This window comes from Sphaerodactylus townsendi, linkage group LG01 (genome assembly GCF_021028975.2).
Source record: "Sphaerodactylus townsendi isolate TG3544 linkage group LG01, MPM_Stown_v2.3, whole genome shotgun sequence".
Classification (NCBI taxonomy): domain Eukaryota; kingdom Metazoa; phylum Chordata; class Lepidosauria; order Squamata; family Sphaerodactylidae; genus Sphaerodactylus; species Sphaerodactylus townsendi.
The window spans coordinates 14,069,445-14,096,457 of record NC_059425.1 but is presented as its reverse complement, the minus strand read 5'-3'; the positions used below and the strand labels follow the sequence as shown (position 1 = coordinate 14,096,457).

At 47.4% G+C, this 27,013-nt stretch overlaps 1 protein-coding gene and 1 non-coding gene across 6 annotated transcripts; both read left to right on the top strand.

Annotated features, from left to right (window-relative positions):
* KHDC4 (KH domain containing 4, pre-mRNA splicing factor) lies at positions 1-25,827 on the top strand. Of its 5 annotated transcripts, none has more exons than XR_007245789.1 (14): positions 2-254; positions 3,554-3,794; positions 5,060-5,188; positions 7,309-7,388; positions 8,545-8,597; positions 9,753-9,919; positions 11,559-11,770; positions 12,295-12,355; positions 13,625-13,682; positions 15,715-15,965; positions 16,599-16,757; positions 21,436-21,520; positions 23,210-23,295; positions 24,550-25,827. XR_007245789.1 is itself a non-coding variant. In XM_048511377.1 (14 exons), the coding sequence occupies exons 1-14, from the start codon at positions 208-210 to the stop codon at positions 24,573-24,575; spliced, it is 1,683 nt and encodes a 560-aa protein (XP_048367334.1). In that variant the 5' UTR covers positions 2-207; the 3' UTR covers positions 24,576-25,827. The 5 variants fall into 5 exon arrangements, 4 of the variants coding, with proteins under 4 accessions (XP_048367318.1, XP_048367334.1, XP_048367325.1 ...); XM_048511377.1 differs by having other exon boundaries at positions 21,408-21,520; XM_048511368.1 differs by having other exon boundaries at positions 21,408-21,520; positions 23,210-23,343.
* Positions 11,102-11,229, top strand: LOC125425663. The gene has a single exon (XR_007243425.1). It is a non-coding gene; the product is annotated as a small Cajal body-specific RNA 4 (non-coding RNA).
* Positions 25,828-27,013: the final 1,186 nt, after the last annotated feature.

Genomic DNA, 27,013 nt, shown 5'->3' with positions numbered 1-27,013 from the left:
CTTTACCGGAAGTCTCCGAAATCTCCTCGGCTTCTTCCTTCTGACGGGCCGCTTCCCTTCCTCCAGCCCCCAGTCTGTTCCTGTCGCTACAGCAACGAGAGGAAGTGGCGTTGCCAGCAACGCGGAAGTGACGGAGGAGGTCCGGGAGGGGGAGCGTAGCTGCTTCTCAAGCGGAGCGGAGGTGTCCTGAGCGGGGTCGTCCGAGCCATGTCTGCGGGGAGCGCGGGGCAGCGCGAGACGGGGGCCTCCGGAGGGTGAGGAGGGGAGGCGAGGCGGGGGGTCGGCCAGGCTGGCCAAGGGGGCGGGCGGGCGGGCGGGAGGGTGGGGACGGGGGTGGGACGCTGGAAAGGGGGCGCCATGAGGGAGGTGAAGGGGCCCGATGGGAACGCGACGGACAGGCGGGGCAAAGTCTCTCCCCCGGAGAGGAAACCGCAGGGCCTACTAGTACCTACACGCCCTGCTCTTTTATTTCCCATAAGGCACTCTGCACTTGCTCAGAGAGCCCTGTCTTTTACTTCCCAAAAGACACTTTACACTTGTTCAGAGGACCCTGCCCTTTTATTTCCCAGAAGGCACTTTTATTTCCCAAAAGGCACTTTACACTTGTTCAGAGGGCCCTGCCACGAAGGCATTATGAGCTTACTCAGGGGCCCTGCTTTTCTAATTCCCAGAAGACACTCTGCACTTGCTCTATTCTCCCCTCCTGCTTTGGAAGTGTAGATGCTGAAACTGCTGCAGCTCTCATGGTCGAATACAAGCAGGGCCCCGTGTTCAATGCTCGACATCTCCAGTTGAAAGGATTTGGCAGTAGGGGGTGTGAACGATCCTTGGCTGTGATCTTGAAGAGCTGCTGTCAGTCAGAATTTACAGTGTGGGTGGTCTGGCTTCCTGTCTCTTTTTTATCCTGTCTTTTGTCAAAGAAGCCAATTACCTGATAGTTTAATCCTTTACTCCCCTCTGTGGATCTCTGGATTGGGGTAGTTGAGGTAATTATTTTTTGTTTAGCCTGTACATAGCTGTCGCCCTCCACACATGACGGGGGGGGGGGGGTCTTTGTGGATTGCTATTGTTGATATTGTTGTTATTATTTTAAGTTTTAAGCTCAGCGTGATACTTCTTACTTAAATATATATATATTTCGTTTGCATGGGCTTTGAGCAATTTATGCTATTTCCTGCAGAATTGGGCAAGATCCCACAGGGCTCTGGTCTCCTTTGACAGAGTATTCTGCCAGGCCAGGGCCAGAGCCAAAAAGGCTCTGGCTCCAATTGAGGACAGCCAAATAGCATTTGGGTCAGGAGTCACCATCAAGTTGTTATTTGCCAATTGTAATTCCCTTTGGGGGGAATATTGGAGGAAGCACAGGTACAACAGTCCCAGACTGTTTAGGGTTTTGAAGATTAACACCAGAACATTGAACCTGATCTGGTACTCTACCTGGACCAGTGCAACTGATAGAGCAGCATGGCTATGAGCTCTCATTGGTGTACCAGTCAGGTTTCAGGCATGTTCACGTCAACTCTGTGAGGGGGTTAAGCCAGTATGGTGTAGTGGTTAAGAGCAGGTGCATCTGGATAACTGGGTTTGATTCCCTTCTCTACCGCTGGAGCTGTGGAGGCTTATCTGGTGAACCAGATTAGCTTGTGCACTCCAACACATGCTAGACACAGTTCTTCGCAGCTCTCTCGGCCCCACCCACCTCACAGGGTGTTCGTTGTGGGGGTGGGGGAGATTGCAAGCCCCTTTGAGTCTCTTTACAGGAGAGAAAGGGGGGTTATAAATCCAAACACTTCTTAAGCTAGGCTTGAGTGACTGGCTCTCTCTGGAAGGGGATGTGGCCAAGTGGGGAACTGAAGCTAGTTCTCCCCAGTAATACACTTCACTTTACCTACAACATTACACTGGTTCCAATCCTGTGTGTACTTTACCTAGAGATAAATACTGCTGAGTTGGAAAACAGGAAAGGAACCTCATGGCAACTGACATATTTGTTTGCAGAAGCTGTCCTGGGATAGAGGCCAGATAAAAGATTGCTGTGTCGCTTGATTTTGAGCGACTGAACATAACGGTATTAGGTCTTGATTGGTGAAACAGGAACTACCTGATTTTGATCTTGCCTTGCAGTTAAAAACATAATTTTTTTCAAAAAGTTACAAAATGCAGTAAATCTTTAGCAGGTGAAAAATGCATAAATGTAACCAGGATTTCAAATCCATGAGAATGTTATAGTCATGATGCAGATACAATTTTATTTATTTTGCCATTAAGTCGCAGTTAACTTATGGCAGCCTATAGAGTTCTCAGGGCCAGAGATGTTTGGAGATGGTTTGCCATTGCTAGCCTCCATGTCATGACCCTCGTATTCTTTGGGGATCTCCCATTCAAGTAGTAACCAAGGCCAACCATGCTTAGCTTCTGAGAGCTCCTGAGATTGGTCTAGCCTGGGCCATCCAGGTCAGGTGCGATGCTTAGATGGACACTTCCTAGTTTTGGAGTGCTGTATACATTTTTGTTGTAAGAGATGTATTTTCCAACTATGCATTACACCTGTATGACGTCTGTAACACTCTCATGAATTTGTGGTTCTGATACATTTATGTGATTTCCACATGGTCAGGATTTACTTCCCTTTATTATCTTTTAATTCTGTTTCAAATCGTGTGCTATTTTCTATTTATATTATTTTAGATCCCCCTTGAATAAGTGTAGGCATAGCATAGAGGGGCAGTATATCTGAATGAATCAACTATTTTTTGCTGCCGCACCATTTTCGTTGTTCTCTTGCTCCATCTTTTGTGCTTCCCTGTTTTCCTGTATTTTGGATCTTGCCTTGGCTGTGAAACTCAGTAACTGTTCTTAGCAAGCCAATTTCTCAGCCTCATTTCTCTATTGGCATTATGTGGGTAGTAATAATGATCTCATGTACAGGATTAACAACATGAAGAAGAATTTGGATTTATACCCCCCTCCCTGTCTCTCCTGTAAGGAGACTCAAAGGGGCTTACAATCTCCTTTCCCTTCTTTCTCCCCCCACCCCCCCAACAACAAACACCCTGAGAGGTAGGTGGGGCTGAGAGAGCTCCGAAGAACTGTGACTAGCCCAAGGTCACCCAGCTGGCGTATGTTGGAGTTTACAGGCTAATCTGAATTCCCCAGTTAAGCCTCCACAGCTCAGGCGGCAGAGCGGGGAATCAAACCTGGTTCCTCCAGATTAGAATGCACCATGCCACTGCTGCTCCTTCATGAAAATACACATGAAGCCCTTGGCACACCATAAAGTGTCATAATAATGACGGATGCTGTTATTTCCAGCTCTCCAGTATTTCAGGCAAAAAAATAAATAACTCTTTTCCATTACCCTGTTACTTCAGATCCCTTAACTGGAGGTGGCAGGGATTGAACCTGCTATGTTTTGCGCATAAAGCATGGGCTTTGCCGTTGAGACACAGCGGAAATGCATCATTTGCATCCTGAGTAATGGGATTGCTGGATAGGAAGAAATGTGGAGGGGCTCTGGAGAGGATATGACGATTCCTGGGGTTTGTTTTTCCAGGCGTCGCAGCAAATGGGATCAGCCTGGGCCTTCTCCAGCTCTCTTCCTTCTTCCTGCTACAACCCCCATGGCTGGCCGCCCTGTCCAGGGCACCGGAGACGGGGTGTCTGGGATGTCAGGGTCTGAGGGTTCAGCAGCCCCTTTGGGAGCCCTCGACGCTGCCGCCGCCGTGGCAGCCAAGATCAATGCCATGTTAATGGCCAAAGGAAAGCTGAAACCGACAACCAGTTCGACGGACAAGGTCAGTTTCCACAGGGTGAAGGCATGGGGTAGAAGTCAGCAATGGGGGGTGGGGGTGGGGGATGGAATTTCCTTAACTCAAGATAAGCCAAGAAGTGAGGATTCATACCAGTTCACACGCCTCTTTTTTGAGTGATGACTCAAATGTCTTAAGCTGTCTTAATTGATTGAAAAAGATGACTGTTCCTTGTTTCCGAGTATTTCCGGATGGAGCCGGGCCTAATCCCCTCAACATGCTAACCGAAGATAACTCCTGAGCATTCTCTTTGTGTGAGAATTTTTCCTTACGATTCCTCGCTTCCAGCAGACCCATTGCCAATACACCTTAAGGACAGTCTTATTTGTTCATTCATTAGATTTTTATGCCGCCCTTCCCCTTTTGGACTCAGGGCAGTTTTCAACAGATCAGTAAATAGCAGTTCACACATTAGTGTGTTGTGGATTTTTCGGATTGTATGGCGGTGTTCCAATAGCATTTTCTCCTGATGTTTCGCCTACATTTGAGTAAGATAATAAAAGTAAATGATGTCTGGAGGGAGACACAAGGTAACGATAGAGAATATTCCTTTTATTCTAATAGACACAAATCTCTGACGAGAATTGATATGATATGGGCATCTAAGGGGATGATAAAACTACATAAAAATGTGAAATACCTACCTAAAGTAATAGCAGACCACAATCCAATGTTATGGCAGTTAAACTTAGAAAGAAAAAGAAGGAGACAGTGGATTAATAATAATGTTTTAATGAAGAAGGAAATCCAAGAAGAAATAAGGAAAGATATGGAGGAGTTCTTTAGATTTAATGAAAAATCCATTAATGATGATGCAATAATATGGGACACCAGTAAAGCGTATGCCAGAGGACTGTTATTACAACAAGATTTAAAAAAATCATTATATTTTTATGCCGCCCTTCCCCTTTTGAACTCAGGGCAGTTTTCAACAGATCAGTAAATAGCAGTTCACACATTAGTATGTTGTGGTTTTCCAGGTTGTATGGCCGTGTTCCAATAGCATTTTCTCCTGGAACACGGCCATACAACCCGGGAAACCCACAACACACTAGTGGTTCTGGCTGTGAAAGCCTTCGACAATACAGTCCACACATTTTTACGTAAATCCAGATTTCATCATTTGATTTAAAAACATTTCTAATTCTCACGGATTCTCATGACCTACTAGAGGTCTGTAAATGATTCTAGTTGTGTTTTGGAGGTTCTGTTTCCCTGTAACCGTAACGATCCTTCTGTATTTCTCACAGCTCCAGGCTCCAGGGAAAGGCTCCTCCGCGAGCAAAAGCAAAGATGACCTTGTTGTAGCAGAAGTGGAAATCAACGACGTTCCCCTCACGTGCAGAAACCTCCTGACCAGAGGTCAAACTCAGGACGAGGTCTGTTGTGCTGATGACTCTAGTCTTTTGGATCGTATTATTGACTGTCCTTGAGCCCTGTGTGCAGTAGATCTCAGTGAAATCAGTCGCACTGACTCCCAGGTACATGTGCATAGGATTAAAGCAGGGGTCTGCAACCTGCGGCTCTCCAGATGTTCATGGACTACAAATCCCATCAGCCCCTGGCAGCATGGCCAAGTGGCAGCATGGCCCCTTATGCCATATGCTGTGATCTTATGGCAGCATGGCCCCTGCCAGCATGGCTAATTGCCATGCTGACATGGGCTGATGGGATTTGTAGTCCATGAATATCTGGAGAGCCGCAGGTTGCCGACCCCTGGATTAAATAGTGAGGCAAAACTGCCAGCCTAATCTCGTTCGTTGGGAAGCTAATCTCATGGATGTTGTGGGTTTTCCAGGCAGTGTTGCCGTGGCCTGGTGGTTTTAGCACCTAAAGCTTCAACCCTCATCTGTGGCTGGCATCTTTACAGTAAGATTCTGGCAGTGAAAACCTTCAGCAATGCAAATCGCATGGAATTTCGTGGGTTTCATTTCCAGTGCATTATGTTAGCTTGGTGAAGAGAAGGTTAAGAGGTGACATGATAGCCATGTTTAGATATTTGAAGGGAGAAAATACCTTGCTTTGTTGGTGAGGGAGCAAACTTGTTTTCCAGAGACTAGGACCAGGAGTCATGGGTTCAAGGTTAAGGAAAAGAAATCCCACCTAAACATCAGGAAAAACTTCCTGACAGTAAGGGCTGTTTGACAGTGGAATGTACTACCTGAGAGTGTGATGGAGTCTCTTTCTTTGAAGGTTTTTAAAGAGAGGCTGGATGGCCATCTGTCAGGAGTGCTTTGATTGTGTGTTCCTGCATTGCAGGGGGTTGGACTTGACGGCCCTTGGGGTCTCTTCCAACTCTATGAGTTGGCAGGGTGTAACTTGAGAGGTTTTCCATAAAGAGTCTCCCTAAAACAGCAGTTCTTGCCTCTTTTAGAGGCTGATAAACATGAAACTTCAGAATTTCTGCTTGGTTTCAGTTTTCCGCAAGCCAAATCCCATCACACTGTTTTATTGGACATCCTATTCTGCTGATCATATCGACTCCCGTACCTTAATCCACAGGGGGAAAAGCCAACTATAAATAATGTGAATAAACACATCTCAATATTCCTGTTGTGCTTTTCAGGCCAAAAAACCTACAGTTTGTTTCCTCAAAAAGTGCTTTAAACCAATATAATACGAGGGATTGACAGCAGAAAAAGTATAGTTCAGAATCAGCCGCCATCAGCTGCTCAAACAAAGGGGAAATCAAAAGGATGAATATCCAACAGTTAAACTGCTGGCTTTAGCATATGTATTCTGCAAATGCCCTCCGAAAGAGCACTGCTGTGCTAAGTTCCTGGGCAAAAAAAAGGCTAATGCCAGACTGGCTTACACTTATGCTGTGATCTTATTCATTTAAAAATCTAAAAGGTTGAGATGTTGTTGTTTGAACTGGGAAGATTACAAGGAAGGAGGAGTTGAGGCAGACAGGTTTCAAATCTGTCATGAATCTGTAAAGCGTAAATTCTCTTTGTAAGGGAAAAGATTAGAGTGGAGGTAGAAAGATGAGTGTGAATCCTGCCATGAATCAACAAGATTAGCAGGACTTCTATTGCTTTCAGTCCTGGGAAGCAAACTCCTTGGAGAGAAGAAGAAGAAGAGTTGGATTTATATCCCCCCTTTCTTTTCTGCAAGGAGACTCAAAGAGTTGGATTTATATCCCGCCTTTCTCTCCTGCAAGGACACTACAAACTCCTTTCCCTTTCCCACCCTCAACAAACAACCTGTGAGGTGGGTGGGGCTGAGAGAGCTCTGAAGAACTGTGACTAGCCCAAGGTCACCCAGCTGGCGTGTGTTGGAGTGTACAGGCTCATCTGAATTCCCCAGATAAGCCTCCACAGCTCAAGCGGCAGACTGGGGGATCAAACCCGGTTCCTCCAGATTAGAGTACACCTGCTCTTAACCACTATGCCACTGCTGCTCCTAGAGACAGGACTCTGGTCAAGAAGTGCTTGGAGTCCAGCAAAGCTGCTTGCATTGATGTCATTAGAGCTATTTATTTTTTCCCTACCTGCAGATAAGCAGGCTGAGTGGTGCAGCCGTTTCCACTCGTGGCAGGTACATGACCACAGAAGAGAAAGCCAAAGTCGGACCTGGGTACGTGCCTCTATCGCTTTCAGTTATTCTGCCTAGCTTCTCGTAAGTGATTAGGAAAATCAGTTTCTTCTGTGTGCACGGTAGGTTTCTGCGGGGCCCAGTCTTTGTGATTTTTTTAACCAGCCTCTTGCCTGTATCCAAATGCAAATGGCCACCTTTCATTCAGTCATACCATTGGTGCCCCTCCTCTTTAAACTCTGCCCTCTGTTTTTTTTTTTTCAGTGGCTTTCTTTCAGGACGCTTTGAGCAGATTTTTTTGACTCCCCCACCTGATCTGAACAGGTGCGTAAAGGTGAGGCTCACTCTGCTCTCTACCCCCATAGGCAACCCTATTCAAATTAAGCAGGATCTCTGCTTTTGGGTGGATGGAGCACCTCCCCCCCTTTTTTTCTGGATGCTCCTCAGCACCACAGTGAAGAGAACCAGTTCTGTGACTTGAGACACAGGACTTTGCCTTGTTCTGATTTCCGTATTCATTCTTTCACAGGCAGCGTTTATGCTCTGAGTAAAAATTCCAGTGGCTGAAAATCATTATAGTATTGTGCTTTCTCTCTTTTTTTAACGATGAGTCCAGTAGCACCTTTAAGACCAACAAAGTTTTGTTCTTGGTATAACCTTCTGTGTGCAGGCACACATCTTCAGATAATACAAAAACTTATACCAAGAATAAAAAATTGTTGGTTTTAGAAGAAGAGTTTGTACCCCACCTCCCTCTCCTTTAAGGAGACTCAAGGTGGCTTACAAACACCTTTCTCTTCCTCTCCTCACAGCAGACACCTTGTGAGGTAGGTGGGGTCGAGAGAGTTATGAGAGAACTGTGACTAGCCCAAGGCCACCCAGTGGGAATGTATGACTGCGGAGACACATCTGGTTCACCAGATAAGCCTCTGCCACTCGGGTGGAGGAGTGGAGAATCAAACCCGGTTCTCCAGATTGGAATCCAACTGAGCTTAACCACTACACCACGCTGTCTGTCAGTGCCACTGGACTCTTTTCTTCCTGCTGTTTCAGACCAACATGGCTGCCTACATGAATTTTTTTTAAAAAAATGATATAATGCTATGTTAAGGGATCGTACAAGCTCAGGGTGTGGTCAGAAAGCGGGATTTCACTCAGAGAGCCTTGGTTCCAATGGAAATATGTGTGTATCTTGCAGGGACCGTCCGCTCTACTTGCACGTCCAGGGTCAGACTCGTGAGCTGGTGGACCGTAAGTAAATTGCATTTTTCAGCACCTTGGACAAGGCATGTTGGCCAAAATATTATGATTTGATTGCATAAGTCAGGGGTAGGGAACCTGTGGCTCTCCAGATGTTCAGGAACTACAATTCCCATCAGCCTCTGTCAGCATGGCCAATTGGCCTGAACATCTGGAGAGCTGCAGGTTCCCTACCCCTGGCATAAATCAAGGCCCCGGCTACTGAAGTTAAAGCTACAGCAAAGTGGGGAGAGGGGACAAGAATGAAATTCAGCACCCTCTCTATCTGCTGACCATCTCAGCTCTGTGTTCCTGCAGATGCCGCAGCACTTGCCAATAGAACCCCACATCTCAACCACCAAAATAGAACCCCGCATCTCAATAACATGTTTTTTTTTAAAGGCAGAAGATATGTTTGTGAGCTGTTTCAGTGAGTCATTCAGGCTCACTACGAGATTATTCAAGCTTTACTTAGTGATGGATTTACAGACTGCCCTCTCTAGTTTTTCAGTGTGTGTCATGCTACGTGCCCCTGTTTAAACTTGCCTGGAGGAGGAACGCATCCTCGATGTCTGCTCATCTGCTTGTTTAATTGTATTTGCACGGCACTCGTAAATCCAGGCGGGGCTGGAAGTGGTAAAATGACTGCTGCATCATAAAACGCAAATGTGAACATCCAGAGCACCTGTTACTGAATTCAGTTTGCTCTGGGCGTGATGGAAGGGGTACGCTGGCTGCTCCTCGCATTCCCTCCAGTGGCTCCGTCAGTAGTAGAATCATGGAAACACACAGTTAGAAGGGTTCATAGAGGCCATCCAATCCACCCCCCAGCATCCCTGACAAGTGTTTATCCAGCTGCTGCGTGAAGACTACCAGGGTGGGGGTGCTCACCCCCTCCCTCGGTAGCTGCTTTACGCCCTGGTTGGTCAGGATAAAAGAGGGATTTTAGTGTACGAAAGGAATAAAATAGCTGGAGGGAGGGAATGTCTCAGTTGGAGCAGATCTCAAGCTTGACGGGGGTGGAGGGGAACGCCGCCTCCTCTGCCTCCCTTCTAGCGGTCTGCATTATCCTTAATGGTGAATAAGGCTTGTGAAGTTTGTGACGTGATGTATGTGCCTTCTGACATTTCGTAATGGCACCCTGAAAAGTAAGCCTTTGCCCCGCAGGAGCTGTCAACCGAATCAAAGAGATCATTACGAACGGCGTCGTAAAAGCTGCTACTGGGTCAAGCCCCACTTTCAACGGGGCCACTGTCACCGTCTACCACCAGCCTGCCCCCATCACGCAGCTTCCCCCAGCTGTTGGACAGAAGCCCCCATTCCAGTCTGGAGGTGTACGTATTGCAAGTTGAATTTTCTTTGGGGCCGGTGAAAGATATAAATGAGAAACCTAGGCCGAGGCATTTGCAGGTGCCTTTTCTGGTGCCAGCCAAGTGTTAAGAAAGGGCGTGTGGCTTTTGTCCAGGAGAGCTTTTGATTGGGCAGATTTTTGATTGGAGATCTGACTGGGCAGATCTTTAAAAACGTTGCTATGGCAGCAGCTGCCATCACAGCACAAAGATTTTCGTCATATGAAGAAGAAGAAGAGTTTGGATTTATACCCCACTTTTCTCTCCTGTAAGGCGACTGAAGGTGGCTTACAAGCTCCTTTCCCTTCCTCTCCCCACAACTGACACCTTCTGAGGTTGGTGGGGCTGAGAGAGTCCCAAAGAACTGGGCCTGGCCCAGGGTCACCCAACAGGAATGTAGGAGTGCAGAAACACATCTGGTTCAGCAGATAAGCCTCTGCCACTCAGGTGGAGGAGTGTGGAATCATACCTGGTTCTCCAGTGCTAGCTCTCATGAAGTAAACCATGTGTCTGCCAGAAAAATGTTTTTCAACCATGTGTTTGTTTGACAAGGCGTCCTGTTAAACAGAGATTCTGCCTGAGGCGTTGAAGAATTACTGTTAGGATTATGCATAACCTTACTCTCCGGCCTTTTGCCATTGGCTCCGCCTCCTGTGCTTTTGTGCGCCACCCCCTCTCAGAATTCTAAAGGTACCTGCTGGCTCAAAAACGTTGGGGACCCCGTGCTCCGTGTTTCCTGTAATGTGATTAGAGTTCTACTTGGTCTTGGTGCCTGCATTTCTATAGTATTGGTATATTTAATTTATATACTGCCCTCTCCCAAAAGCTCAGGGTGGTGCACAACAACATAATAACATAAGTAAACATAACATTGTACAACAACCATTCAATAAACGGAGCATCATAACATAATAAACATAATATCACAAATATAACATAGACATAGTTCTATATTAGCACATATTAGTTAGTAGCACCACATATTAGCTAGTAGAAAAAACTTCCAAAAAAGCCAGTTGTCACAGAAGAAAGCAGATAGAAAAGAGAAAGAAGAAGAAGATAGAAAAAGGGGAGGGGTTAACCTTAACCCATCTGCTTGTACTTGTTGGTTATTGTACTTCCCCTGGACATTTTGTTTGTGTGGTTTATGCCTGTATGATTTCTGCACCTAGAGGACTAAGAAGGCAGAGCCTGTTGAGCAAGGCTCTGCTGATACCATCCTCTTAGAGCAACGAGATGGAGAGAGGGGCCCAGCTTGCAGGAGAGCCGGGGCCTCACTGTACCATCTGACAACCAGGCGTGCCTTCGGTCTGGGCGACTCCGAGGGCTGACCCTTGACCTCACGAAGCTCTGTTTCCTTGTCCATCTTAATCCCAATTTAAGATTCTCGCCTTCTCCCTCGGCTCCAGTTCTTATGCTCCTGTCGTCTTGGCCTTCACCTCTTAAGCTGTAGATGAGCAGCCCGATTTCTTCTCGTGTATATGTAAACAAATCCAAAACGTGTATGTCATCACGCCCAAAGACTCTGATGATCACGTTGAGGATACTGTGATCAGCACGTCGCCAGAACTTTGCGCTACTTGCAGGGGACCCGAAACTCATATGTCCCTCTCTGCGCTCACAGATGCATTATGTCCAAGACAAGTTGTTTGTGGGCCTGGAACACGCTGTGCCGACCTTCAACGTCAAGGAGAAGGTTGAAGGGCCGGGCTGTTCCTACCTGCAGCACATCCAGATTGAGACGGGCGCCAAGGTTTTCCTGCGCGGAAAAGGATCCGGGTGCATCGAACCTGCCTCAGGCCGGGAAGCCTTTGAGCCAATGTACATTTACATCAGGTAAGGGGCGAAGAGGTGGGTCAGAAGTGGCTGACTTTTATTTAACTTCGATCACATTTTTATCCCGCCTTTCCTTCAAGATCCTCAAGGTGGACGCTTGATTTTTCCCTCCCTGTCCTGTCAGCAATCTTGGTTCCTCAGGCTTCCAATGAACTGGTCAGAATAGATTGCCCTGCGCCAAATGTGCCATTAGTGAAGGTTTTCTGCCATCGAAGGAGCTGTCGGAGTTAAGGGTTGCATTTAGCAGCATTCTCTCCTGACGTTTTGCCTGCATCTGTGGCTGGCATCTTCAGAGAATCTGAATCTTCTGAAGATCCTCTAAAGATCCTCTGAAGAATCTTCTGAAGATGCCAGCCACAGATGCAGGCGAAACGTCAGGAGAGAATGCTGCTAGAACACGGCCATACAGCCCGGAAACCACATAGCTCCCCAGTGATTCCGGCCGTGGAAGCCTTCGACAATACATTTTCTGCCGAAGTTTCACTCTGGCACCCAAATGTTTCTCTTTTTTTCTTTTCCTCCAGCCACCCAAAGCCAGAAGGTCTTGCAGCTGCCAAAAAACTGTGTGAAAATCTACTGCAGACTGTAAGCAATCCCTCTGTTCTGATTTTTTTTTTTTGCACTGTCTTGATCGAATGGAAACCCTTAACCTTTGGGCCAAATTTGCCCACCTGAAGGGCTTTGCCTCTTCCAATATAACTGTACGCTGTGCTGTTCCTGTGCACACCTGTATAACCTGAAAGCTTTTTTTAGGCACAAGGAAATAAAGAGCTCTAAAACTCAGATGGGGTTGAAGGTTGGGCTTGTGTTGCCAAGCGAACCATTGCAAAGAGGCTTATTAGGTCTGTGAGCCAGGTGAGCCCTCCTCTCCTACTTGCCTCTGATCTGGCTTGGTGAGCCCTGCTGGCCTGGGTATATTTAGTTGGGTGGAAAAAAGGCTAAGAAGTGACATGGTAGCCATGTTTAGATATTTGAAGGGTGAGGGAGCAAGCTTGTTTTCAGCTGCTCCAGAGGACATGAAGTAATAGATTCAAGGTGCAGGAAAGGAGATTCCACCTAAACATCAGAAAAAACTTCCTGACAGTAAGGTTTGTTCAACAGTGGAATGCACTACCTCGGAGCATGGTGGAGTCTCCTTCTTTGGAGGTTTTAAAATAGCTTTGGTGAGTCAGAGCTCACTTCTCCAGACACTTATTGAAAGAAATAATTTCAAAGATTTTTATAGGGAAAATAATGATTTGCCAGGGGAAAAAACTCTCCTTCTATTTTAATATTTCTGAAATGGTCTCCGTCTATTAAGTTTGAAGAAGCAAGTTCTGACTTACAGAAGCTCATGTTGGAATAAATGCTGTTAGTCTTTAAGGACTCCTATTTTGTTTTGGTTGCATGTGATTTCTGCTGTCTCCCCCTCACCTCCATTTCTAGGATACGGGGACTTTGACAGTTTACACACTTGCAACTTATATATCTAACCAGAACCTCCCAATCTCATGAGAGCCAGTGTGGTGTAGTGGTTAAGAGAAGGTGCACTCTAATCTGGAGAAGTGGGTTTGATTCCCTGCTCTGGATTTGAGCTGAGGAGGGTTATCTGGGGAACTAGATTAGCTTGTGCACTCCAACACACGCCAGCTGGGTGACCTTGGGCTAGTCACAGTTCTTCGGAGCTCTCTCAGCCCCACCCACCTCTTAGGGTGTTTGTTGTGAGGGAGGGGAAGGGAAAGCAGTTTGTAAGCCCCTTTGAGTCTCCTTAAAGGAGAGAAAAAGGGATAGAAATCCTGCTCTTATAAAAATATATATTTTGAACAGACTGAATCAGGCCTGTTGACACTTATGTATCTTATCTGCTTGGTCAAGGTTCATGCTGAATACTCAAGATTTGTGAACCAAATAATCACGGCAGTGCCCATAACAGGTATGTATCGGCAGTATGTGGCATTTGCTTATTGTTGCATTGAGATGGTGTTGGGGATTAGTGGTCAGCGTGGCGTAGTGTCCGACTGGGACCCAAGACAACCAGGTTTATGTGTCTGTTCTGCTGGGAAGGCTCACGCTGGCCTCATTGCAACTTCACATAAATCACAGGTGAGAAGAAATTGAGCAAGCAAATTATAGGAGCACTTAGAGAAATTGGACGTGAAAGAGAAGGTCCTTGAGGGAGGCATGGGTCAACCAGAGGTTTCTTTTGAGGAGGGAAGTCAGACCAAATAGGAGGGTGAAGCCAATGGAAACGTAGCTTGATGCGTAGAGAAAGGGAATGAAAAATGAGTACCGAAGCAGTGTGTTAAGTAAAAGGGGAAAGGACACTGGAAAAGTAAATGCCCTAGAGCAAAGTGCAGATCAGGAGTTTTAGGCAGGGGGGGGGGATTTCAAACTATGAGTCTTCTAGATGTTCATGGACTACACTTGTACCTCATCAGCCCCCTCGCCAGCATACAGCTATGGCAGGGCTGATGGGAATTGTAGTTCATGAACATCTGGAGGGCCATAGTTTGAATCCCCCTGCTCTGGATGTATTGTTGCAGTTGATATAGAGTAGTGATAGAGTATAGTAGGCATGCTTTTTTTGATTTTGGATGAAATTTGGATGCTTTTCCCATCTTGCATTGTATTCTTCTTCTGCTTTTGCTGGGGCAGAGAAAGGTGTTTTAAAAGAATGTGGTGGAAAGGGGAGGAGAGATGCAGATAAAGCAGGCAGGACGGGAATCCCTTTGTTTGTCCAGTTCTGCCTTTCTCCTCTCCGAGCATTTCTTTCATGAGGCCCGGATGGAGGAAAAGAGAACCATGTGATTGGATCCCCATCAGGCAGAAAAATTGGATATAAATAAAAATAGCGGGAAGTGTGTGTGTTGTAGCTGACAGGGCAATTTCGATGCAAGGGACTAACAGGTGGTTTGCTGTTGCCTTCTTCTGCATAGCTACCCTGGAATTCCTTGGTGATCTTCCCTCCAGAGGCATACCCCCCCATGGGGACATGTGGTGGCAAATGTCCCGGGGTGTTGCCAATTAAGTCACATGGGGGGGCAGAAAGTCACCCCCCTCCCCCCACCATGCGAGCAAGACTGGGGAGGGCAGGAGGCCTGTGGCCGTGGTGGCAAGTGGCCCATTGGTGGGCGGTTCAGGCATGAGCCGCCTTCCAATGGCTGCAGGCCTCCTGTCCTCCCTGTCAGGTGGGGAGGGCATCCTCAGGGCTGACAGGGAGGCTGGGGAGGGCAGGAGGCAGACAACTAGGTGGCAAGTGACCCCTCGGGGGCATCTTAGGCACGACCTGCAAGATCCCTGTGGCCCCAGCATCCCTGCCAGGCCCGAGGACGGCCCCCACATCTGGCAGGGAAGTCGGGGAGGGCAGGAGGCCTGCGGCCACGGCAGACAGCAAGCAGCTCATTGGCAGGCAGCTTAGGTGCGAGCTGCAAGAGCCCCAGCAGCCCCAGGCAAGCCAGCAGGCCCAAGGATGGCCCCCACACCTGAGGTGCTGTAAGTGGGGTTGGGGGGTGGACCCCCCAAAAAATTCAGTTCTTGCCCTGGGCTCCATGGGGGGCCCCAGAAAACTCAGGTCTTGCCCTGGGCTCCAAGGGGGGGGGGGCAGAAAACTCAGGTCTTGCCCCAGGCTTCATTGGGGGGGCCCCTACTCAGTTCTTGCCCCAGTTCCATTTTCTGTCAATATTGCACTGCTCCCTCCCAGTACTCACCTGATTAGTTTTCCAGGTCAGGGAAACATATATAGTGCAAAGGCTAAGATGAGAGCATTGTTAAATAGGTGGGTTTGGTGGAGCAATTTGGAGTGTGGAAGTGAGGCAAGGGATGGCACTGTGAAAACTCCTGGGAAAAGGAAAAGACAGTTTTTTTATGAGTGGATATCATTTTAGAGGAAGAAGGGTAAAAACGTGTACCTAGGTTGTATGGATCATGCAGCTGATCTGTTCTCTGTTGAAATCCCCACCTCCCAGGGTTTGCTCAGCCCGCAGCCATCACCACCGTTCCCGCTCAGCCACCGTATTACCCACCAAACGGCTTCCAGGCAGGCTACCCTGTGGTTCCACCGCCTCAGCAGCCAGTTCAGCCCCCTTACGGAGTGCCGGGCATTGTCCCTCCCGCGGTCCCCTTGGCGCCAGGTGTGCTGGCGCTGCCCACTGGAGTTCCACCCGTGCCCACCCAGTACCCGATCACACAGGTGCAGCCTCCCGCTAGCACTGGACAGGTAAGGCAGAAATGTTGCGGGGGGGGGGGGGGGGGTGACTAGAGCAGAATAGGAAGAGACTTGCTCTGCAGCTACTGAAGGCACTCATCCAAAGGAGATTTCCTTTTGGTTCAGTGAAGGGTCAGAATGCTATTTTGTATGTGTTAATTTGTTGTGTTCATGGATTTCGGAAGGCTCACGGAATGCTGTGCGTAATTGCGAGAGATGGTAAACACTATCATAGGACAGTGGAAATGGGGGAAGCATGCTTAGGAGTCCCTTGGCTAGGTAGGGGGCTAAACTTCCTCTTTTAAAATGTATGTACAGTTGGGGCTCTGGCTGGGAGAGTCTCATCCCATACTTTTTCTATTTGTGAGGCATCCTACCAGTTGAATAGCTGACTTGTTTTTTTTAAAAAAATTAAGAAACTGTTCCAGAAAGACGTTAAAACGAAATGGGGTTTTACAGGTAGAGAAGAGTGTTCATTCTGCCCCATGAATGTGAGTGTGTTCTGCAAATGGAGCTCATCTATTAACCTTTTGCTCAAAAGAGGGAGAACAGATGTTTGAAACAAGGGTGCATAGCTGGCAAATGTATGATGCCGCCCTTTTCAAAAAAGAATCCTTGTCGCTTTCTTCCCGGTGTGCTTTCCAGACTCCTCTGAGCAGCCCTTTCCTTCCGGCCACCCCTGTGAAAACAACATTGCCAGCCAACGCACAGACGCAAATGCAGCCACAATCCCAGCAGGGCCAAAAGAGGCGTTTCACCGAGGAGCTGCCGGACGAGCGGGAATCTGGGCTGCTGGGATACCAGGTGCAGTGGCCCATTTCTTTCTTTCTTTCCCTCCCTGCCCTTGTTCTTTTTTCCCTTAAGGACAGAGCTTAATTCCATGCCAGCTTCTGGGATGTTACGATCTGGGGTGGTTCAGAGACTGTAGGAGTGGGTTTTCCTAATTTTAGAGCTAACGTTCCTTATGTGGATCTAGAAAAAGTTGGCCAAAATGCAGCCCCAACCAGTTCTGACAAAGAGACTGTCTTGATGGTTAGTTTTGGGATTCCAGGAAAATAATCTCTGCAACTTCGGTTTTCTTCTTCAGAAGAATCTGCTTCCTCGTAGGATCTTGAGCAGTTGATCAGGAAGCGGTCGCTTGTTTCTTTTCATGAGACAGAAACCCAACATTTCAGCACATTCTGACTAGATGGTTTTAGGTAGGGGGAGGCGGTCTGGTATTTTTTTAAAGTCATTCTGCAATTTAGGTTTATAGGCCTGGAGAAAAGACCGGTAGCATTCCTTGCGAGGTCTCATTTTGTGGATCGGCTTAAGCTGGAACCAGCAATGGACTCTTGGCCCTGCGCTCAAAAAAGCTAATAGAAGAAGAAGAAGAGTTTGGACTTATATTCCCCCTTTCTTTTATGTAACGGGGCTCACAATCTCCTTTCCCTTCCTCCCCCCCACACAACAAACACCCTGTGAGGTGGGTGAGGCTGAGAGCTCTGAAGAACTGTGACTAGTCCAAGGTCACCCAGCTGGCCTTTGTTGGAGTTCACAAGCTAATCTAGTTCACCAGATAAGCCTCCACAGCTCAAGTGGCAGAGCGGGGAATGAAACCCAGTTTTCCAGATTAGATTAGAGTGTGCCTCCTCTTAACCACTACACCACACTGGCTCTAATCTCTAGTAGAGATTAGAACCACTCTCCGTTGTATGCCTTTAGTGGCCCCTGACTTTGTTTGCAGCTCGTGCAACCTGTCCTAATTTTAAATGATCCAGAGTATCACGTTCAATGGCCATGTACTGCCCCCTCTCCCCTGTGCAGACTGGCTGTCTTTGGTCATTAACCAGACTCTGGGCTATAGTACAGAAGTCTTTATTAAGAATCCAGAAGCAGGTACCCAATTAGGTAAAACCAGTTCTAAGGAGCACAGGAAGATTATCCCAGGTATAATAGCACTAACCCTCTTCACCCCATACCAGCACGAGTGATTCCCAGCAGTTTCAGTATAGATTAGACCAGAGGTGTCCAACTCCGGCACTTCAGATGTTCGTGGACTACAATTCCCATCAGCCACTGCTGGCAAGGCCAATTGGTTAGTTTTGGCCATGCCAGCAGGGGCTGATGGGAATTGTAGTCCATGAACATCAGAAGTGCCAGAGTTGGACACCCCTGGTTTAGACTACGAGTGCACCGGGGCATCACCCTGCTGCTCTGCCACAGCAACGCCCCACTCAGCTTGGCCACATACACTCCTGGAATCTAGCCACGGCCCGGCCACACCTCTGCTGCAGCTCCGCTCGGGGTGTCACACCCCCCCCCGCCCTGTTGGCGCTACACCATTGTGAGTGCAGCTACCTTATCTGTTATCTCATTTCCAAGCGACAGAATACCTTTGAGTGCATCCACTGGGCTGCCAACCTCCTGGCAGGAGCCTGGTCTTAATTAAATGTAGCAGCATGGCAAAGCATAAGCAATTAATAACTTCAAAGAACAACCATACACAGCGCCACCAGCAGGGTCCTGACACTAACCCACACAACAATTTATAGGGTAATTGTAGAGAAATTGGTCTGTGTCCTGTTCTCCAGAGGGGCTACCATGGACTCATATTCCCAGCAGCCCCTGCCAGCATGGCCAATTGACCATGCTGGCAGGGGCTGATGGGATTTGTAGTCCATAAACATCTGGAGAGCCGCAGGTTGCAGACCCCTACGTGGCATGGAACTCCTTTGGAGGAATAAAAAACAGAGTTAAAACTGTTGAGGACTCTTTTCAAATTAATTTTAAAAACAATTTTAATTCATTTTAATTACTTAATATTAATTTTTCAAATTAATTTTCAAAAAATTAATTTGAAAACTTTTTAAAATTTAAAAAAAGTGCCTTTTTGCCAGTTTGGAAGAACTACAAGAAAGTATGTTTTTGGGTAACTTTCGACATGGCTCATCTTCCAGTGGCCAGCCGTGATGACCCCCAATTGGGTTATGCTCCAACTTGTGATGGGGTGCATCTTCTTTCTTTTTGTTGTCACTCTCTCGTTTTAAGTTTTTGTGAGAAGGGAAAGATGGAATGCAGAGAGGGAATTGGGGTGGAGGGAGAGGAAAAATGCCGAGAAAGGGTCCCAGGCAGAGCCAAATTGGTGTTACAGGTGAGTTCTTGGTCTCCAAGGTTAGGGCTGTTGCTCTGTCCTCTGGGGCCCACTGTTCATTTGACTCGCTGTTCTAGTTTGCACCTTCAGTTTTGAGGTCTGGCATTGAGTGAGTGATAGACCAGTAGGGAACCTCTCTTCTAGATAGCCCAGGGACCATACAATTCCCATCAGCCTCTGTCAGCATCGGGCCAATTGGCCAGCATGGCCACCATTGGCTTGGTAGTCGGGTAGGGGCTGATGGGGAATCTTTGTAGTTCCTGAACATCTGGAGAGTCAAGAGGGTTCCCTAAGTACTCCCTGAGAGCAGAGCACCAGTAGGAGTGACTCTGAGGAGACTCCAGATGTTCATGGACTACAGTTCCCATCAGCCCCTGCCATCATGGCCAATTGGCAGGGGCTGATGGGAATTGTAGTCCATGAACATCTGGAGTGCCATAGGTTCACCACCATGGGCATAGACCGTGGGGAGGGCAGGCAGTAGGAGGTACTCTTCAGCTTTTAAGATTTGTTTACAATTCCTTTACATTAATTTACTATTTTGTTTCCTCTCAAGGGGTCAGATTTTCTTTTATGTATTTATTAAATCAGCCTTTTGCAAGCAAATTTGACCAGAGTTAAGTGGTCTGCCATTTGTGAGAGATGGTGTGGTGTAGGGCTTAAAGCACTGGACAGGGAGCCTTGAGTTCAGATCCTCCCCCAGCTGCGAAGTTCATTTGTTGGCTTTCTGGCAGGCAGTCGTTCTGTCTCTTGCTTTCTCTCAGCCTAAACTAGCTCAAGGTTTTTGTGGAGGTCCCTTGAAAAAGGATAAATGTTTACAGGTTGCTCTGAGCTTCATGGGTCAACTTCTGATGTGAATAATGCATATCTAACTTAATGTGGTGGCTTGAAAGGGGAAAAAATACTATTATGCCAAACACACCTGGTTGCCTGGGGATGCATTTTGGTCACTGCAAGAGCCTGGGCTATTTACCAGTCTGAGCTCAAAAGTTTTTGTTTGGATCCTTCAGGGACTTAGAATCATAGAGTTGGAAGAGACCAGAAGGGCCATCAAGTCCAACCCCCTGCCATGCAGGAAGACACAATCAAAGCACTCCCGACAGATGGCCATCCAGCCTCTCTTTGAAAACCTCCAAAGAAGGAGACTCCACCACTCTCCAAGGCAGTGAATTCCACTGTTGAACAGCCCTTACCATCGGGGCTTCCTAATGTTTAGGTGGAATCTCTTTTCCTGCACCTTGAATCAATTACTCCATATCCTAGTCTCTGGAGCAGCAGAAAACAACCTTGCTCCCTTTTTGACATGAACATAAGAACATAAGAACAAGCCTGCTGGATCAGACCAGAGTCCATCTAGTCCAGCACTCTGCTACTTGCAGTGGCCCACCAGGTGCCTTTGGGAACTCACACGCAGGATGTGAAAGCAATGGCCTGCTGCTGCTCCCGAGCACCTGGTCTGCTAAGGCATTTGCAATCTCAGATCAAGGAGGATCAAGATTGGTAGCCATAGATCGACTTCTCCATAAATCTGTCCGAGCTCTTGGCATCCCTTCAAATATTTAAACGTAGCTATCATGTCCCCCCCTTAACCTTCACTTCTCCAGACTATTTTGCCAAACACACTTAATACAAAATACAGTATTTCCCCGCTAATTTTAGAAAAGGGTTCAAAGTATCACACATTTAAATGAAAACGCATTATAAATTATGAGAACCGGCATAATGATCCCATTCTATAGTTAATGATCCCGTTTAAGCTAAGGGTGACCTGGAAGGACCTTGGTTTTTAACCCCCGAATTTAGTGTGCGGCCTTGGCAAGCGGCTATTCTTTCAGCCTCCCTCAGTTCTTCAGTAGGCAGCTCAGAGGACTACCTGCCAGGATGGTTACAAGGAGTGGGGAAAGAATATCTCAAGCCACAATAAGACACCGATGCTCAGGGCAGGACTAGCTGTGGGGATCTCTGTTTCCTACACAGTCACAGCAGACAGTGGTATTGTTTGAAACTTGACAACAAGTGGAGGGTTAGATCTTGCAGCGCTAGTGGAGGGTTAGATCTTGCTGCTAACTCTGGCGACCCCCCCTGCTGTAGTGCAGAAACTCTCAAGCCTTTTGCATCCGAGCAAAATACCCCCGTTAGATGGAGATACCCGAAGGCCCACAACCGCAGCGCGCAACACGCAATAATATGCTTTTGTGGGGAGGGGATAAAAAGAGAGGAATGGAGCTGGGCCTCCTGAGAGAAAAAAATTTCAATAAGGAGTTAAAAGGTTGTGTCACAGTTTTAGATTTGCTAATGCTGCTGTGTTTTTCTGCTCATAGCATGGACCCATTCATATGACTAATTTAGGTACAGGCTTCTCCGGTCAGACCGAGATGGACGGAGGAGGGTCGAAGCCAGCGGGTTCCTCTGGAAAGGAGAGAGAGAGGGACAGGTAGGTTGCGGCGCTTGCTTCAAGGGGTGTTCCTCGACTTGCAGAGTTTCTGGTCCTGAACAGCTGTCAGTACTATTAGAACAATTCAGTCAGATGCACCGGAGAATAGATTGGCCCTGGAAATAACGCTGGCTGAGTGTCATTCGGATCGCTCCGGGGATGGAATTCTGCAGGTGGACGTCGCTGTAGGAATAAACCTTTTTGCACCAGACTGTGAAGCCGGGGAGACTCAGCGTAGGATTTCTGAGGAGTCAATTCAGTTCAACGTGTTGGTTTTCAGAGGCCACCCTCCCTCCTGGGTTTTGGGCTGCTAACATCATAGGAATAAAACACATATAAATAGCAAATATTAAAAATCTAAGAGCATTCCAACAAACTAATCAATCCAAGAGTCAGTATAACAATCCTATAAGAGAAATGAGAGAAAAGGAAGGGGAAAAGGTGGGGGGGAGGGGTCAGAAGGAAAAGGGTCTTGGTTGATGAGCTTTCAATAGATGAAGGAGAGCTGGATTTATATCCCCCCCCTTCTCTCTCCTGTAAGGAGACTCAAAGAGGTTTACAATCTCTTTTCCCTCCCCCCTCCAGAACAAACACCCTGTGAGGTGGGTGGGGCTGAGAGAGCTCCGAAAAGCTGTGACTAGCCCAAGGTCACCCAGCTGGCATGTGTTGCCCAAGCGAATCTAGTTCCCCAGATAAGCCTCCACAGCTCAAGTGGCAGAGCGGGGAATCAAACCTGGTCCTCCAGATTAGAGCGCGCCTGCTCTTAACCACTACACCAGTGGGAGGATGAGCAGAGCAGTAAGACAGAGTCTTTGTCCTGGTAAACTGTAATTTGATTGAATGCTGAGATTTGATTTTATAACCTTCTTTCACCAAATCATTTTACTCCGGGGAATGACAACCCCTTTTTTATTATATGTTGAGTGGAAATACCCTACATAGTTAGAAAAACTGATGGACTTAATTTTGAGCCGTTTAGGGGACAAGGTATACAATGTCATTTAATTTGCATTATCTATACAAAACGAGAGACATAAGTGTAAGCTCTTGTGGATTGTATATTTTGAGTTGTATTGCTTATACAAACATAAGAGATTGAAGCAGAAGCTCCTTTGAATGAAATTTTGTTGAAGTTTGTGAAGGGATTGGTGATTTCATTACTGTTAGCCACTAAGTATGTTTCTTTGGTGGTACCATTGAGCATACCTACCTCACCCTTTATGACGCTAAGCCTCCAGCTGGTGGCTAGAGACTTCCCGCTGTTTCAGCTGATCTCCAGGTGACAGAAATCAGTTCCCCGAGAATAAGTCCTAGCATGGTTTTTCGGGATTTTTGGAGGATGGTTGAAATGTAAGCCCTACTCCAAAAATAAGCCCTAGTTACAGGTTCCCCAGCGCAGCTGATCTAGTCATGTGGGGGCCGCAAAATCATGGAAAAAAATAAGACATCCCCTGGAGCAAAAATTAATATAAGACCCTGTCTTATTTTTGGGGAAACACGGGTAATGGCTGTTTTGGATGGTGGAATCTTTGGCATTTTACCACGTTAAAGTCTTTCTCCACCCTTTCTTCAGGCTTCCCCCAAAATCTTGAGGAATTTCCCAACTTAGGGCTCAAAGGGCTGTTGGAAATAAAGAACATCCACAGCGTTAAGTGTTTGTTAAACAGCCGTGCCATTTTCTCCCAACAGGCAGCTGATGCCTCCGCCGGCTTTGCCAGTGTCCGGAATGAAGGCGGATCCTGAAGACCGAAACGGGTCCTTGGTGGGCGGCAACGGTGAGCGTGTGCAGTGGGGAGGAGGCGTGGCTTGCGCTCGTATTCCAGGTAGCTCCATTGACCGCAAGCGGACTTCCTCCCTCCAGAGGTCTTCCTTGTCTGAAGCCAAAAGGGGGGGGGGGGTTCCCACTCTTGTCTGCTGTCCTTTGCACAGTTCAGTTGCCAATCCTCCGGGAGCCCCGTTCTCCATCCAGGAAGTACAACGAAGGGCTGCAGTTTTGTCTTTCAACTTCACCCCCACCCCCTTACCTTTTGGCAACTGTATTTTCCAGACTTGCTTTAAATAACCATTTCAGAGCAAGAGTTCCAGGGAGCTGTGTGAGTCTTCTCTCTTTTCCGTGACGGGTAGCTTATTGACAGTTCTTTTAGGACATGGAACGTCGCCTTCTAATCTGCCCCCGAACACAGCCTCTCGCCCTCTTCCTCACCTCCAGTCCTTTAGTACTCAGGTTCCACGTCATCCGTCACTTTAATTTGGAGCAGGCCGGCCAGAACACTTTAAAATATGGCGGCTGGCCCCGCCTATCAAGCGTGTGTTTTTATTGTCTCACCCTTCTTTCATGGAGCTCAGGTAGCTTGCAAGGTTATGTCTCTCCTTGTTTTGTTCTCAGAATGGCCGTAGGCAACAAGTTAGGCTAAGTTTGGGACTTTGTCAAGGTTGACTTGGTAAGCGTTGTGGCTTGGGGTGGGTGTGGGATTCGAACCGTGAGCCTCCTGATCTCATATCCTCCCCCATACAACTCTACCTTTTCCCAAAAGGGAATTGACAGCTGTCGTGTTGCAGACGCAAGGTTAAAATTTGAAGGGGTGAAGGAAAACGGGAAAGCGGAGCGGCATCCAACTGTAATTGGGGACTTTTCCTATGACGCGTGTTCTTTAGCAATAAAATCGTAACCCCTTTGGCCTAGTTTGCTAACGTTGCCTTTTTTCTTCTTCTTTTTTGTGTCTTTTTTTCTTTTTTTTTCTCTCTTCTCTGTTCTCTTACATGGTTCTGATGGATCACATATGCCGTTGCTGACGCTGTGCCGTGTGAATTGCTGCCCGGGGTGACGGCTGGCCCTGTGACCTCAAAATGGTGTCCAACTAACAATTTTTTATAACAATGATTCTTACTTTAATTCACATATTTGGGGGAATGTTTGTCTTCATTTTTCTGTCTTTCTCTTTTTTATTTTCCTCACCTGGGGTGGGATGTCTTTCTTTCTTTTTTTTTCTTTTCTTTTTTTGGTGCTCTTTCTCCCTGCCTTTTTGCAGATCATCCTCAAGCAGCTAGAAGATGAAAGCAGAAAGGGGAGTCGGCCTCGGTGGCTTTACGTCCGCCACTTCTTCAGATCCTTAAGAGGAGGATCACGGAGGTCACAAAAATGCAAGTAGTTTTTCACAGACGTGGAGCCTGGGATACCAGTATCCGTCGTCGCAGCAGTGCGCTAAGCAACAGATGCCGTTCTGGATGGCACCGTAGCTGCCCTCGGCCACGCCTGCTCCCCTTCGTCTCCCTCAAGCAATAACGCATGGATAAAAACTCTGCAAAACTGTACACCTGCCCTGACATTTCTGCACACGCTTTCAGAGATGCAGTATATCCCTCCCCCCCCCCCATGTTGGGCGGATCTTTTTTTCTTAACTTGTTATTTCTGTGGTGGACTCATCTGTCAAGCACCTTCAAATCACAGGCTTCTTGGAACACAATCACTACCAGTACCAGTGGAAGCATTCACGCCGGTGGGAAGCATCCTCCGATTTCTCATCCTCCACTCCCCCACCTGCATACCCCTGTTCTCGGTTTTGGAAGAGGGGGCCGCTCAGCTGAACTGATTGTGACATACCTGTTTCTCTCCGGAATTCACCTCCTGCTCTTCTGCTTATATTTTTGTTTTGTTTTTTATAATTGGATTCTCCATGTGACTCTTGGGACTTCAGACAAGAGTAGAAATCACTTTGCTTAAGATCTATTCCCCTTGCTCTTTTACCAAAAAAAAAAAGTTAGTGCAGGCTTTCTTACTATAACTAGCTTCACTCAGAATTTTTTGGGACAAACGTTTGTTGATCCCCCTCCTCCTCTCCCCCATACCATTTCCCCAAATTTGAGAACCAGGCTTGACTTCACTGCAGGAGATTTAGGTGTTGAATTTCAACTTGCCCTCTTGAGTTTTCTCAGCCTGTTTCATTCGCATCTCCAAGGACTTACCTTCCGCGGTCATGGATTTACCTCCCGTAGCAACGGCATCGCTACAATCTCGTTCCGTTCCAGAACCCAGCCAGACACTTGCTTTGCGGCTGTTGTGATTTAAAGGGATGCTACATGCTTGGATCTTGGAGACCTGGTGAAATGTTGCCACGGCTGAAGAAGAGCCCCCGTTGGGATTGTTTTTATAGTGACTAAAAATCGCAAAGAGTCTCCTCCTGCCAGGGCAGACTGTTGCCGGGTAAAACTTTTCTGCATGGCAGAATGGCTGGGAGGGGGAACGGAATTTTGCAATCTGTGTTCAAAAAGTTAAAAAAAAATAAAAATAAAAGCTCAATGTATTGGGACACGTGTCAATTTTACCCCTCTTAAGCAAGGTTGGATTTCAGTTGCAAAGTAAATGAATCATATTATCTAGGTTCCTGCATGCTGTAAACCAAGGGTTTGCAACGGGGGGGGGGGGGGGGCTGTGAGTGCCATGGCACCCACCAGTACCTCTGGCACCCATTAAGCTATTCAGAGAGTGGGTATGTGCCAGGTCTTGGACCAATAATCAATAAGCAGACTCTAGATGCAGGATCAGTAGTCAACGTTCCCTAAATTCAGGAAGCCAGTTCTGCTGGATCTGGCTTCTACATTCATTGTTATCCCCTTGTAATTGCCAGTATTCTCCCTCCCAAATTCCCAGAGAATGTGTGAAAGTAAAGTGTGAACAAGATTGTTTTTGAGAGCAGGCATCCCAAGGCTGAAACAGAGATAGTCAGATAGCCTCCTGCTGGGCTCTGTTCCTTTCTCCTTCCCCCTCCCGGAGCCTCAGGCAAGGGCAGCTTAGTTGTCTACATTTGCAAGCACATAGAAACAGATCAAACAAAGGGTAGATCTATTAACATGGCAGAGAGCTGGTTACATTGTAAAGCATAGATCCATGGTGGCAAACCTTTGGCACTCCAGATGTTATGGACTACAATTCCCATCAGCCCCTGCCATCAGCCAATTGGCCATGCTGGCAGGGGCTGATGGGAAGTGTAGTCCATAACATCTGGAGTGCCAAAGGTTCGCCACCACGGGCATAGATCAATCCCCATACAGCGGAGCCGATACTCCCTCACCCAGGTATGAAGCCTATCACATGTGGTGCCTTGCTGACAAGTGCCATTCCTGACATCGGGGGCTTTTTAAGGTAGAGCTTTAGTTAAAGGCCTCTTTCGAATGAAATGGGGCGTAGCAGTGGCGTAGCAGGAGCAGCAGTGGCGTAGGAGGTTAAGAGCTCGTGCATCTAATCTGGAGGAACCGGGTTTGATTCCCAGCTCTGCCACTTGAGCTGTAGAGGCTTATCTGGGGAATTCAGATTAGCCTGTGCACTCCCACACACGCCAGCTGGGTGACCTTGGGCTAGTCACAGCTTCTCAGAGCTCTCTCAGCCCCACCTACCTCACAGGGTGTTTGTTGTGAGGGGGGAAGGGCAAGGAGATTGTCAGCCCCTTTGAGTCTCCTGCAGGAGAGAAAGGGGGGATATAAATCCAAACTCTCTTC

Bases quoted from the DNA above. Each gene is read 5' to 3' on its own strand.
- KHDC4 (XM_048511361.1), top strand. From the start codon at position 208: ATGTCTGCGGGGAGCGCGGGGCAGCGCGAGACGGGGGCCTCCGGAGG. The intron at 3,795-5,059 runs GTCAGTTTCCAC...TATTTCTCACAG, and splicing joins CAACCAGTTCGACGGACAAG to CTCCAGGCTCCAGGGAAAGG. The intron at 16,758-21,407 runs GTGCAGTGGCCC...TTCTGCTCATAG, and splicing joins CTGGGCTGCTGGGATACCAG to CATGGACCCATTCATATGAC.